Here is a 12,628-nt window from a genome sequence, read left to right on the forward strand (position 1 = left end):
GGCAAGCTGAAAATGTGTGAGGGCTGACTATTCAGCCTAAAACTCTTCGAACAGTCTTCAATAAATCCACCCTCCGTGAAAGGTTTGCATTGCTACCTCATAGCTTGCCTTTGTAGCATTTTCATTTGACCCAGAGGGTCTTGTAAAAAAAAAAGCGCTGCTGTGCCATTAAAACAGCTTCTAATGGCTTCACCTTTTCACAGAGTTCGATTCCAGTAAGCTTTTTTGTCGTCAGCATGTTTAGTCTGGCAGGGCTTCTTGATCTTCTTTTTTTTGTAAACAGCTACAGTCTCTTGGCAAACTAGGCAGACACATTTGTTTCGGTTAAAGAAATACTCCAATTTCCACTTGTCCTGTAAACGGCGGCCCTCACAATCAACTTTCCTTTTTGATTTACTGTAGCCGTGTCAGAATTAGGGTGGGCTGAAATTCTCACAGAAAGCCAAGATCAAGGTGGCCAAAGGGCTACTGCCATCATCTGGTGAAAATGTGATTTTTTTTTTTTCTGTACAAGTTTATTTTATACTGCGGTCGGTCAACATTAGTGACCGGCCACATTTATTAATTTTACGACAGAGTCCTCAGGCCAGTAAAAATTTGATCACAGGCCCTAACTGGCCCCGGGGCCGGACTTTGGCCTGTCTTACGGAAACCACAAACAATGCACCTTTAAGAAATAATTGGGATGATGAACTTGAAAAAAAGTTCAATACTGTAATTTAAGGCACCATTTTAAGAAAGATCTCCTGATTTGACGTACTGTTTTTGGTTGCAGACGTTTGCATGAGTTCCCCGCAGACGTCGGAAGAGTTGGCCAGCAGGAGGCGTCTCTTGCGACTTCTGGACTGCGTGATCGACGCTCTGGTCTGGTCCATTTCCAAGACGGGCCTCAACGGAAAGCAGCAGACGCTGAGACTCGGACACCTAACCATGCTCCTCTCGCACATTCGACATGTCAGGTGTTTCTTCTGCTGCACTGGTTCCAGTCGTTAGCAATAGCATGGGGATAGTAAGCTAACCCCAAAGCTTAGATTGCTTTGGGGTTTCCTAGTTTGCCATTGGATTTAGCATTTCCCGCGACCCTAATGATGATGAGCAGTGCAGAAATGGGATGGATGGATTTGGCATTTTGCACAGCACAAGAATGCTGAAGAAAAAGGATAACTGGTGGTCAATGACACTCCTTAGGAGTAAATTAAGATAATGCCTTGGGAATGTGAGTGACACCCGCCATTTCACACCACAAAATAAAGACGGCTAAAGTTTGTTGGGCGCCACCAGGCTGTACCTGCCCAAGACACACCACAGGAAATGGTGCCCCCTACAACCCTGGTGGTTAAGGGATCCAAACGAACAAACAAAACATAGTTTGTTTACACAAGTTAAGCATGGCCAAACATACAGTAGCAAAAAAAGAATACAAATCTTCATGACAGTTACTGAAGAGAAGTGTTTTGGATTTCATTAAAAATGCAGCCAAGTTAAGAATTAAAGAGATTATTATTATTAATTAAAGTATTTTGGTCTTGCTGGTCTTTTTATATTTTAGGCTTAAATATATTATACTCTATGGTATCATTGCACAATTATACGTATTTTTTTTGGGGGGGGGGTTTTGGTTTGTAATCTAAGGTGGGTCCCAAGTCATATCAGTTGAGAATCACGGGTCTATATAGTAAAGAGCTTTAGCTTGAAATACAGTAACTCAAAGCAGCTTTTAAGTATTAATGTAATGTATTTGTATTAAGGCAGTATAAACCGTAAACATGATAAATACAAGAAATCATTTGACACGCTAACTCTCAATAATGATAATATAATAGATGTAGAAGAATAGAGCAATAAAGATATTGTAGTGTACAATACAAGGTAATTATATAGAATAGCTTAAAAAGAAACAATATGTAAATAACAAGACTAGAGTAAAATAGGTCGGAGGAACTGTTGGCTTAATTGAGGAAAAATATACACAAAAATGGCGGTTTTGAGCCCAATCAAGCAAAAATATACACAAAAATGGCGGTTTTGAGCCCAATCAAGCAAAAATATACACAAAAATGACTATTTTGAGCCCAATCAAGCAAAAATATATTGACTGTTTTGAGCCCAATCGAGCAAAAATATACACAAAAATGACTGTTTTGGGCCCAATCAAGCAAAAATATACACAAAAATTACTATTTTGAGCCCAATCAAGCAAAACTATACACAAAAATGACTATTTTGAGCCCAATCAAGCAAAAATATATTGACTGTTTTGAGCCCAATCGAGCAAAAATATACACAAAAATTACTATTTTGAGCCCAATCAAGCAAAAATATACACAAAAATGACTGTTTACATGCAGCCATATAAATGTCCAATAGTAGGTTTTTAAACCAAGTTTTAACTCCAGTTAACTTGAGTGAATTTGTGTCAATATTTTATACTTGAGTTAACTTACATTAAGGGGCCGTATGGAATCTGGAACTTTTTTACTTGCTGCTGCTGCCGCCATCATCTGGCTTGTGTCATCATTGCAGCTTTAATCAACTCTTTGATGATGATGCATGTGCAAGTACGTGCATTTCTTAGAAGCACTCTTATGAACATTTTTCACTTTTCTTGGGGTTTGGGTTGGCGTTAGGACTCAACTTGAGGCAGGCGTTTTCTTACTTTCAATATTGTCATGTTACACTTACAAATAGGGGAAAAAATCTGCGGGGACGAGCATGACGTGACTCTCCCGCACACGGTACCACCCGTAATCATGGTAAATGCGAACTCACTACCAAATAAGACCAACGAGTGCTGGTGGAAAACATCGAAGCGCACAGGGAGCGCTGTTGCTGTGTTTTGCGGAAACGTGGCTCACGTGTAGCCACCCGGAGCGATCCGGCTTCAACGCCGCTATACAGAGACACAAAAGCCTGCGGGGGGAATCGGAGAGGAGGCGGACTTGCTAACACGAGGTGGTGTATCCCTGGACACAAAGAAACGATTTTCATCTGCCGCAGGGATGTCGAACTTTTGGACTGGCGTGTGACGTATTCCACTCCGCTACAAGTACCCCTAGGGCATCATGTTAATCTGTTGATAAACAACGGGGTAGACTGCTGGAAGTGTGAATTTCCCTACGGGGATGAATAAAGTATCTATCTATCTATCTATCCTCCTGAATCTGATCTGTCACAAACAGCTTTACAAAAAGTAAGATAAGAGCAGATAGGCGTGGGGGAAAATCGTGTTCAAAGGCTTTTGAACTCAGTTGGGCATTGTAACTCATATTCGATAGAAAAAATACTTTAAAGACCTCTCAAACGACGCACCCCACCCATAAAGTTTTGCCCTTTGTCTACGTGTGTTCTCCATAGCAACAAGGGCATGGATCACCTGTGCAGCATGAAGCGCAAGAAGGTGGTGCTGGTTTATGACCTGCTGCTGGAAATGCTGGACGCGGACGCCGCCGCCGCCGGCCCCCAGGTGACCGACGTGCTCGGGTCCGACCAGTACAGCCGCTGCTTGACCTACGGGCCCCCGCAGAGCCACAGTGCCCCCGCCGGTACCCTGATGGCTGTCGGCGCTGAGCCGCAAACGGACAGGTGAGACCTCAATCATTCAAAGGATTGTTATAAGCATCCACTCCACAATGATAATTTACTTCCATGTTTCTCATACATTAGAAGACTCTGGCAGGCCGCCAGAGTCCTATAAATTTGTATGCAAAATAATATTTCTGAACACAGTGGTACCTCGTTTTACGATCGACCCATCTTACGAATGTTTCGGTATCCGAAGTCGTGTAAAATCTGATACGATCAGTTTTACAGTATCCGAAGTCAGTGACACTACCACTTGATGTTCGTGCAAGTATAAATCAACAGCGTCCTGCATGGTGTATTAGCTAGATAAGACCCTTGCAACCCTCTTCATTAAACTGCAAATGGTTTAGTCCATTAGTTCAGTGGTTGCATCCACCAATTTATTTATGCCACTGCGCAATAATTATGTTTCCAGTCATGGGTACTGCGAAAAGAGGAGAGAAGTCAAGTCAAGTCATGTTTATTTGTGACGCCCTTAATCAACAAGAGTCTCAAAGGGCTGCACAGACTACAGATTATTGCAAACCACAGATTTATGACACCATCCCTGATCTAAAACCTACATGAGGGCAAATAATACACATATATTGTCAACATAAAATATAGGTTATTCATATACTATAGAACCAAGGCCCCACTTACCATAGAAAAGAAGCAAAATATGAATGCTTAATATGAAAAACGGGGTGAGGTTGCAGATCTGGCGAGAGAATAAAGGCGAAGCATGTCGACAATCTCCACCGTTTTATGACAAAAAGAATGTTTTTAATCAAGCCGGAGGTCAGCTATAAATGAAGATATTGAAAAGCTTCTTATAATTTGGAAACAAGATGAAGAGCTTGCTGGGGACACAATTAAGTTTATTGACGGCAGAAATTAAGGAAATGTTTGCCTGCTGGGAAAAACTGAAAGCTTTTGTCACAAAACAGTATTTTAGTCTGTAGTTTGCAATAGTCTTTGAACTGTGCAGCCCTTTGAGACTCTTTGCGATTAAGGGCGTCACAAATAAACATGTTCTGACTTGACTTGACAAAACGACAAAGCCAAAAGCAGACGGTCAATGGAGTAGTTCAATGAAAACTGTCTGAACATTTGAAAAACATTCTAAGATCTAGACAGAAACAACAATCGCTGCATCGCTATTTTATGCATCAGGCGACCAACCTGTAGAGTGTTTGGAAAAAGCGTGTCAAGAAACTTAACTGACATTTTACTATTTTGATTTGGTTGTTGTCCTTTTTGTTTTGATTTTAACTGTTGTTGCTAGTAAAGCTTTGTACCGTACAGAAACTTGATTTTTTGCATTTATTTAGCCTTATTTCTTCTTTCATTTTAAACTATGTTGTATATTTATAAACCTGGGATTGGCTGCCAACCAGTTCAGGGTGTCCCATGCCCACTGCCTGAAGATAGATGGAATGGTCTACACCACCCCTGCTACCCTAGTGAGGACAAGCGTTGCAGATAATGGATGGATGGATATTTTTGAACATTGACTGAACATTAGTGTACAAGGCTGTTGCAGTTGATGACCTTGGAAAGGATTGATCCCGTTTCAATTCATTTAAACAGGAAGCCGTGTCTCAATTTACAACAGTTTCATTCTACCTCACTGCTGGAACAAATTAAATTTGTAAGTAGAGGTACCACTGTATATATATTATATATATCCAAACTAATCGAAACAACTTTCCGATTTCTCAAAATATAAATGATTGCAAATGCCATGGTGTGTACTTGCGCTACTTACCTCTGTCAGTCAGAAGGAATTTTGTTCAGTGAGTCAGCCCTGCGCCTCCGTGACAACATTCGGTTGTTGTGTTTTTTTGTCCCACCCCACCTGCACTGTGATTAGACAGCTGGGTGAAACGTGACATTGACGAGCGTCGCGTTTTCCCCAAGTTGAACATTTTTCATCTCTCTGCGACCAAAAATATATTGAGCACCGAGCGTTTCGCACAGAAACCTGGCCGGCGTACCTTGTCACACGACAGGCATTTTCAACAGAGCGTAAAAACAAGGCGCTGTCATTGCAAGCCAATTTAGAAAAGTTTGCTCAGAGCAGGAAAACAATTTGGTGGGCAAGCCCTAACTGTATCTCATAAGTTGCGCGTTGCATTTACCTCCTGTAGACCATCGAAGAAGAACCGGCATCCTGACATAGAAGCAATCACAAAATTTAAATTCTTTTTTGCAGCAAAGACTTTCTTGGACTTTTCAGTTTTAGTTTCCAGTAATATATCTTCTTTTGTGGAGCTTTTCAATGTACGTGGTGTTCTCGGCACGTGTTTATGGGCTCTTGAACAGTCCTATCAGCTTCAAACTTATCTAATTCAAGTGATGGTAACACGTGTTGGTGGTTTTGTTAAAATCCCTCCTTAATTGTCTTTGCACTTCTAATGTGTTTTAAGTAGCATTTTAGAACAAATGTAATTTCTTCAAAGTCAAGTATGGCTGCCTATACTCGGTTCAATGGGCTTAATTTATAAATAAAGAAAAAAATAATTAGGTTACCTGGTGCTAAAATGTGTATTCATTTTTTGGGACACCCTGTATTTTTCAGAGTATTTTTGAAGGTGGGCCTTAAAATCAGTAAATTACAAAAAAATCGGTTGAAATGAGAAAGCTAAAGATGAATGTTTGTATCGTTAACATGCTCACTAAGCGTTCCATCCCCCTCAGCTTTGTCCCCATGGAAGAATGGATGGCAATGTTGGATTTGGGCGAGCCCGCCCCTTCTTCGGACTTTGCCGTTCCTGATGGCATCGCCATGGAAACTGGACTGAACTGAAATTACAGCAAATGTTGTTTACACTGCCCACCAAAAATGCTGAGTTGTTAGATAAGTGAAAGTCTGTTCAATGTCGTAAAAAGAAGGATTTAATGTCATTTATCGTTTTGTATGTTTTTCCGTTCAGTCTTCATACGATTGACCAAAAACCGGCCACTTTGTGGTACTTCATGTTGCCTTGACGACAAGAGAATGGCGTGGTCTAACCTGACACGTTTCCACCTTAATACTTTGTGTGTTAGCATTAGCATTGATCTATTGTACCGTTAATTCCGGACTACAAGCTGCTACTTTTTTTCCTACATTTCAAACACTGCGGCCTACAATAAGCGGCCTTTTTTTGGGCACAACGTATCACATTGTGCCGCGATTAAGACACCAATTTGCAGACTGACAGCTTTGGACACAATCTTAACCATTTAACACAGCAGTCAATATTAATTCCATTTGCATTAAAATATAAACAGGAGTGCGACAAAATTAATTTTCAAAATAAAATCTAATATAATGTACTGAGGCCCATAAGATTGCAACAGCCTGTAAATGTTTGCATTTATATAGCGCTTTTTAAGTCAACGAAGACCTCCCAAAGCACTTTACGATGTGCTTCACACTTTTTACCTTTTAAACTAACTGATAGCAGTGTCAGCCAGGTAAGGCTATCGGGAATGGAACCTGCAACCTCTTGATCCCAAGACGAGCGCTCTACCTCCTAAACTCATACCGCCCTGTACACATACCGAGCCACTCGACTGATATTAAACCCTCCCATCCTAGACAATTATAGACAAGTATTGCTACTACTAAAACATCATTCATTAAACATGCCGAGCTAGTATCTAACTAACGAGGGGTAAACGATAATTATCAGGCTGACAATTATCAGACTGATCACATCCTCATATGACGTCGCAGTTTTTGTTTCAATAGGAAAAATATATCCAATAATTAGTCAGCTTCTGCCACACTAAAAATTCAATCAGCCGACACTACTTGTTAAGATTCTAAGAATTTATGTGTAATGGTTTATTTTTTCTGTAGTAGAAGCAATAATTGGTCTCCTCTCTATCACCTTTTCACTCTCCTCTCTATCACTTTGTCATGTGCGCAAGGCTTAATGTCAGTCGCCTGGCTCAGCATGTAAACAGGCCGTTGTGGTTGTAAAAGCTTCTGACTTTATTCGGTACAGTACATTGAGTTTTCTTTTGAGAATGGTTTTTGTCGCACCCCTGCGTATATATTAATGTCGATGAAGTTAATTGTAACTGCTGCGCGAGTTCATTAAGATTGACAACTGCAGACACAGTCCACAAACGAGTGTCTTAATCGCGGCACAATGTGTTACTTCTCAGTACTAGACATTTCCCCACTGATTTTTTTTTTTGTAATGTAAGAAATGGACATGAATGAGATCATTTTTGCGACTTAAAGTCCGTTGTGGCTTTAACAAAAAGAAAGTTGAGTTTCTTCCTTAAATTTGTCTTTTAATTATGTGCACTCAGTAGTCTGGAATTTACAGTAGTTTCATTGAAACCACATCAAAAGACCCTAAATGGTCAAAATAAGACTCGAACCAGGCAAAAAAGGGCCAAAATGGAGGGACCCGTCCGTAGCATCTCTTTGCACTTTCCTGAGCCTTTATTTGAGATAGCTACATTCTGACTAGTGACTGACTGCAAACACCATTTTTGGCCGGCTCAAAAGCGAGGATTTTTTACCCCCCTTCTACACTTTTTCCACATTTTTGTGAAGCAATTTGTGCCAAATAGAAGAATGTATTTCATATTGTTTTGTTGTTGTCGCGCCTTGTCGTCTCCTTTAAACGTTTTGCATGCAAGCAAAGTTCACAGTTCGCATTTATTCACAAAGTTGCCGTACAACATTTCTTCAATAAAAAGTTGACAAATTTGAACACTGCACACTTTTGTCTTTTTCGTGGGATTGTTTACAGTTGTTTTACACACCAATCTTGAAGCCACACGTGCAATTACAAAAACATTGACATTTTTTTCACTTTTATGTTATTGAGTGAAATAAAGCTAATTGGTGGGACTCATTACTTTTTATTGATTATTGTATTTTTTAAAATAATAATTATTCTCCTTTTTTTACTTTTTTGAAAAAAAAATATACAAATGATACTTAAAGGCGATTTTCATCTGGTTATATTAAACTACTTTGTAAAATAAAAATTCAGAAGCGGGACAATTTGAAGAATGGAAATTCGAATTGAGACACATTTAAAAAATATATAAAATTGATCATTTGAAATTTTTTAATACATAAAAAATACTTGAATTCAATGTTTAACTTATTCATCATTTTCTTTTCACTTAAAATATATTTTAAAACAATAAAAAGGTATTTTCTTCATTTTAATAAATAAAAATAATTAATGAAAATAAATCAGAAATTAACTCTTTTTAATAGGGAAAAAAATAATTAAATATTTAATAACTTACACCTACCCCCCCAATTCAAAAGTTAAGGATAGAAAAATATATATATAATTATTTAACTCATTCACTGCCATCGATTGCCATTAACATCAAAGACCCATTTTAAACTGGGCTGGCAGTGAATGAATCAGATAGTTGGATTTGTGGCTTTTATTTTAAACCACCTTGACCCAAGTGAACTAGCTCAGAATTTCAAAAAAGCTAAAAAATAAATTATCATAAAATAAACTTTTACTTGTGAATATCCTCTCTTGTTCACTCTTTCACTAGCATTCGTCATGTTATGTTCACCCACACACAGCAAACTAAATTCTGCAGTTTGTTTCAATCCATGCAGAGAATAAGTCCTCCTGTGCTGAGTGGCGGCTCACTGTGTGGACAAAAAGTCGATGCCACTGACCAAAAACGATCGACTTTAAATGTTGTTGCTTCTTTTGTGTACTCTGAAAACTATTTACAACATTACTTTTCAAAAAAAGTCCATTGTGAGACGCTTTGAGATAAGCGAACAAGCAATGAATAACCTTTTGGGGGTCACGTAGGCGGGGGTCCGTTGGTGTAGCGCAGCATGGGATAGAAGGAGCGCGCAAAGTTGTTGGCGAGCGAACAACTATAGGAAGACGGGCTTCCGGGGGGCGGAGCCACCAAGCACGCTAACGCTAGCAGCAGCAGGAAGACCAAGTGCAACGGGAATGCTGCACGAAATAGGCGGTGCAGCAGGGGCCGACGGAATGGGGGGTTTTCCCCCTGTTCCCTGAAAGAAAAGAAAAACTCCAAGTCAAAAATCGGGCATAGAAATAGTCGATAATCTGATAATATTCTGTTGTCAACTAGTGTAGCAATGAGGGTTGGGAGGATTGCTTTGAAAATGTAATCAGATACAGTTACTGATAACCTGTTGATAAATATAATCAGTCACATAATCTGATTACTATAATGTAAAAGTAACGTAACTTGATTACTTTCGATTACTCCAGAACCAAAAATGCTAATAAAAGTAAAAAAAAAAAACTAAATACAAATTAAATTAGGAATATTGTTTAAAATAAACGAACAATGTAACTTTGAAAAACCAAGATCAGGTAGTTGCTTGTAGCTCATATTACAGGTGGTGCATTGGTTACGATTCGATGCGCTCCTCGCCGCAACCTGGGTTCTATTCCCATTGCATCCCATGTTTACGTTGGCATTGGCTCAGGAGGTAAAGCGCTTGTCTTGGGATCAAGAGGTCCCGGTTCGATTCCCAGTTCCTCTGTTTTTTTATGTCGAAGTGTCCTTGGGCAAGACACTGAAATCCCTTATGCCCCCGATAGCAGGTAGTCGCCTTGCATAGCTGACGCTGCTATCGGTTAGTTATTGTGTAAAAGGGAAAAGTGTGAAGCGCTTTGGAAGGTCTTCAATGACTTAAAAAGCGCTATATAAATGCAGACCATTTACATTTACTCAAGCGTCTATAGCTCAAACGCTAACATACAGAAATGACAGCCTCAACATCAAAGTTTTACAGACTTTTTCAGATTCAAAATGTTTATTGTCATTGTTAAAAAGACCAACGCACTCGTACCTTCTTGGCATGTTCGCCTGTCCATCATCCACTGGCCCTTCTTCTTTCTCCTGAGATACACAAAAAACGTCCCATTCTGTCCAGCAGGGGCCACCGTGTAGTCAAGTGTTCCGGTTTACCTGCTGCGATTTAAGCGCCTGAATGTCGTGTTCGAGGCCGTTGAGGCGCTCGTGGACGTGCCTGAGGAGCAGCGTCATTTTGTTCCGGACCACGTGAACTTTCTCTCTGGCCTCAACGCAATCAACCTGGTCGCTGCCCGCCTCCAATAGGAGCTGCGTGCCAATCGTGTGCAGCGACGAGACGGCGGCCTGGCGAGCCTGCAGTTCCTCCTGCAGAGCCTAATGGGGGCGAAGTGAAGAGAAAAAGGTAAATAAAAGGGTAAATAGTCTGCATTTTTGTGTAGGGCTTTTAAAGTCGCTGTAGACTTCCCAAAGCAATTCACAATGTGCTTCACACCAACCTATTCACACACACACTTACATACATATGGTGGCAACAGCCATGCAAGGCGCATTATCGGGGGCATGAAGAGTTCAGTGTCTTGCCCATGAACATGAAATCTAACTCAGAGGATTAAAATGTTTAAAAAAATAAATAAAAGATAATAATAATAATAATACAGTTCAAAATAATTAAAAAACACTAAACAGTTATTGATTGTACAATACTGATATAATTCTATGAACATATATAATAAATAATAAAAAAACATAACAAATCACAAATATAAAGAATTATTAGATAATTATCCAACAGGAGTAAAACAGTAATATTAAAAAATGTTCAAATAATTAAAAATGTTATACTAATAACAAATTATATCATAATTACATAGGGCATTGTAATATAAATAGATATCCTAAATAATAAACATAATATAATTACAATAAATATAAATTATTAAGTATTAATCATAAGTAAAAAGAGTTCAAGTTAATACAGTTTAAAAAACTAAATAGTATACTAAAACAAAATATACAAGGATGGCATAGTACGAAAATATATAATCATTAAAATAATATCAATACAATGAATAAACATTATTATTAATTATTTTTCATGAATACAGTTAGAATGTATTTAAAAACAAAAATATAGAAACAAAATTAAGACTTAGTTTTTAAAATGTCAGGAAAAATAGTTCAACATTAAAATATTTTTTAAATAATGGAAAGTAACGTAACAAATGGTATCCTAAAAATATAACAAAACATGAATGATCATCATTGTTATAATCGATACTAATAATAGAAAAAAATAAAACAAAATACATATTTTTTTAATAAGAAATAATCATTAATCCACAAATATAAAAAGAAAGTCAGTATAAAATTTCCAATAGAAAGTGATTCAAATGTGGGGTCTGTCAAGCGTATCTTGGGTTGGACTTACATTTCGGAACTTCATTTTTATATCCTTTCAACTTTCACTTTACTTATTTATTTAAAATTCTTGGCATTGTTTATGTACCTGCAGCGCGTCACGTTGCTCCAAGACTTCATCGTACGAGGGCGGAGCTTGATGTGCACCCACTGCGCTTATTTTCTCTTCCACTTGCGCTAGCCATAAAAGCAATGAATGCAGAGACTTGTGAAAGTCCTGAAAGACAAAAACCATAACAATGATGTCAGCTTGAGCTGAAAAAACAAATTCTGGATATTTTCTGCACCTGACACTGCATGAGTGAGGCATGAAGCCCTGCTTCCCAGCGCTCCAGCAGGCCGCAGGCTCGCATCCAACTGTGATTGGCCGAATTGAGGCTCGCCTTCAGGCCCTTCGCCTCCTCGCCATTGCTGTCGAGCAGAAATTGACTGCTGGCCACGTTGAGCGAGATCAGAGCGCGCTTGTGGACGCAGAAGGACTTCTGTGTCTCCTGAACATCAGCAATACACAAGGTAAGAGAAGGTGTGAAGAAGTGTGTAAAGTCGAGTGAAAAAAACACAGCCCACAAACACACAAATACCCTGAGCGTCCTGATGTTGTATTCAAAGTCTTTAACTGTAGTAGAAGGCTGGATCTTTTGCAGCGCTTCCAACTCGGGAAGCTTCATCTCCAGGTAAGAGGTGATGTCATGCAGCTCGCCGATAAGCCTGTCCCATGGCCGCAGCTCCTGGGCCTGTGCTACCTCCCAGCGCTCAATCACGTCTACAGAAAAATCGCCGTATTTATTAATGGATAACACACTCGTGTATTACGTGCACCCCAATTTTTTAATTAAAAATCGGTATGAAG

The 12,628-nt window shown here is 39.1% G+C and overlaps 2 protein-coding genes across 5 annotated transcripts in view; one reads left to right on the forward strand and one right to left on the reverse strand.

The window, feature by feature from the left end:
• The window catches only part of esr2b (estrogen receptor 2b), a 35,227-nt gene extending 26,942 nt beyond the window's left edge, over positions 1 to 8,285 (forward strand). For 3 of the 4 annotated variants that reach the window (XM_088353922.1, XM_088353920.1, XM_088353921.1), the window contains exons 8-10: positions 776 to 959; positions 3,355 to 3,582; positions 6,265 to 8,285. In XM_088353922.1, the coding sequence (XP_088210048.1) occupies positions 776 to 959; positions 3,355 to 3,582; positions 6,265 to 6,373 (521 nt within the window). In that variant the 3' untranslated portion in view covers positions 6,374 to 8,285. Of the gene's footprint in view, positions 1 to 775; positions 960 to 3,354; positions 3,583 to 6,264 lie in introns of those variants that run through there. The other variant, XM_088353923.1, reaches the window with a different exon arrangement.
• Positions 8,212 to 12,628, reverse strand: part of syne2b (spectrin repeat containing, nuclear envelope 2b) — a 95,513-nt gene continuing 91,096 nt past the window's right edge. The window contains exons 114-119 of the mRNA XM_088354986.1: positions 12,360 to 12,541; positions 12,066 to 12,269; positions 11,867 to 11,995; positions 10,516 to 10,734; positions 10,397 to 10,446; positions 8,212 to 9,586 (exon numbers count right to left, since the gene is read on the reverse strand). Of these exons, the coding sequence (XP_088211112.1) occupies positions 9,367 to 9,586; positions 10,397 to 10,446; positions 10,516 to 10,734; positions 11,867 to 11,995; positions 12,066 to 12,269; positions 12,360 to 12,541 (1,004 nt within the window). The 3' untranslated portion in view covers positions 8,212 to 9,366. The remainder of the gene's footprint in view (positions 9,587 to 10,396; positions 10,447 to 10,515; positions 10,735 to 11,866; positions 11,996 to 12,065; positions 12,270 to 12,359; positions 12,542 to 12,628) is intronic.

This window comes from Urocampus carinirostris, chromosome 15 (genome assembly GCF_059441175.1).
Source record: "Urocampus carinirostris isolate Australia breed hairy pipefish chromosome 15, RoL_Ucar_1.0, whole genome shotgun sequence".
Classification (NCBI taxonomy): domain Eukaryota; kingdom Metazoa; phylum Chordata; class Actinopteri; order Syngnathiformes; family Syngnathidae; genus Urocampus; species Urocampus carinirostris.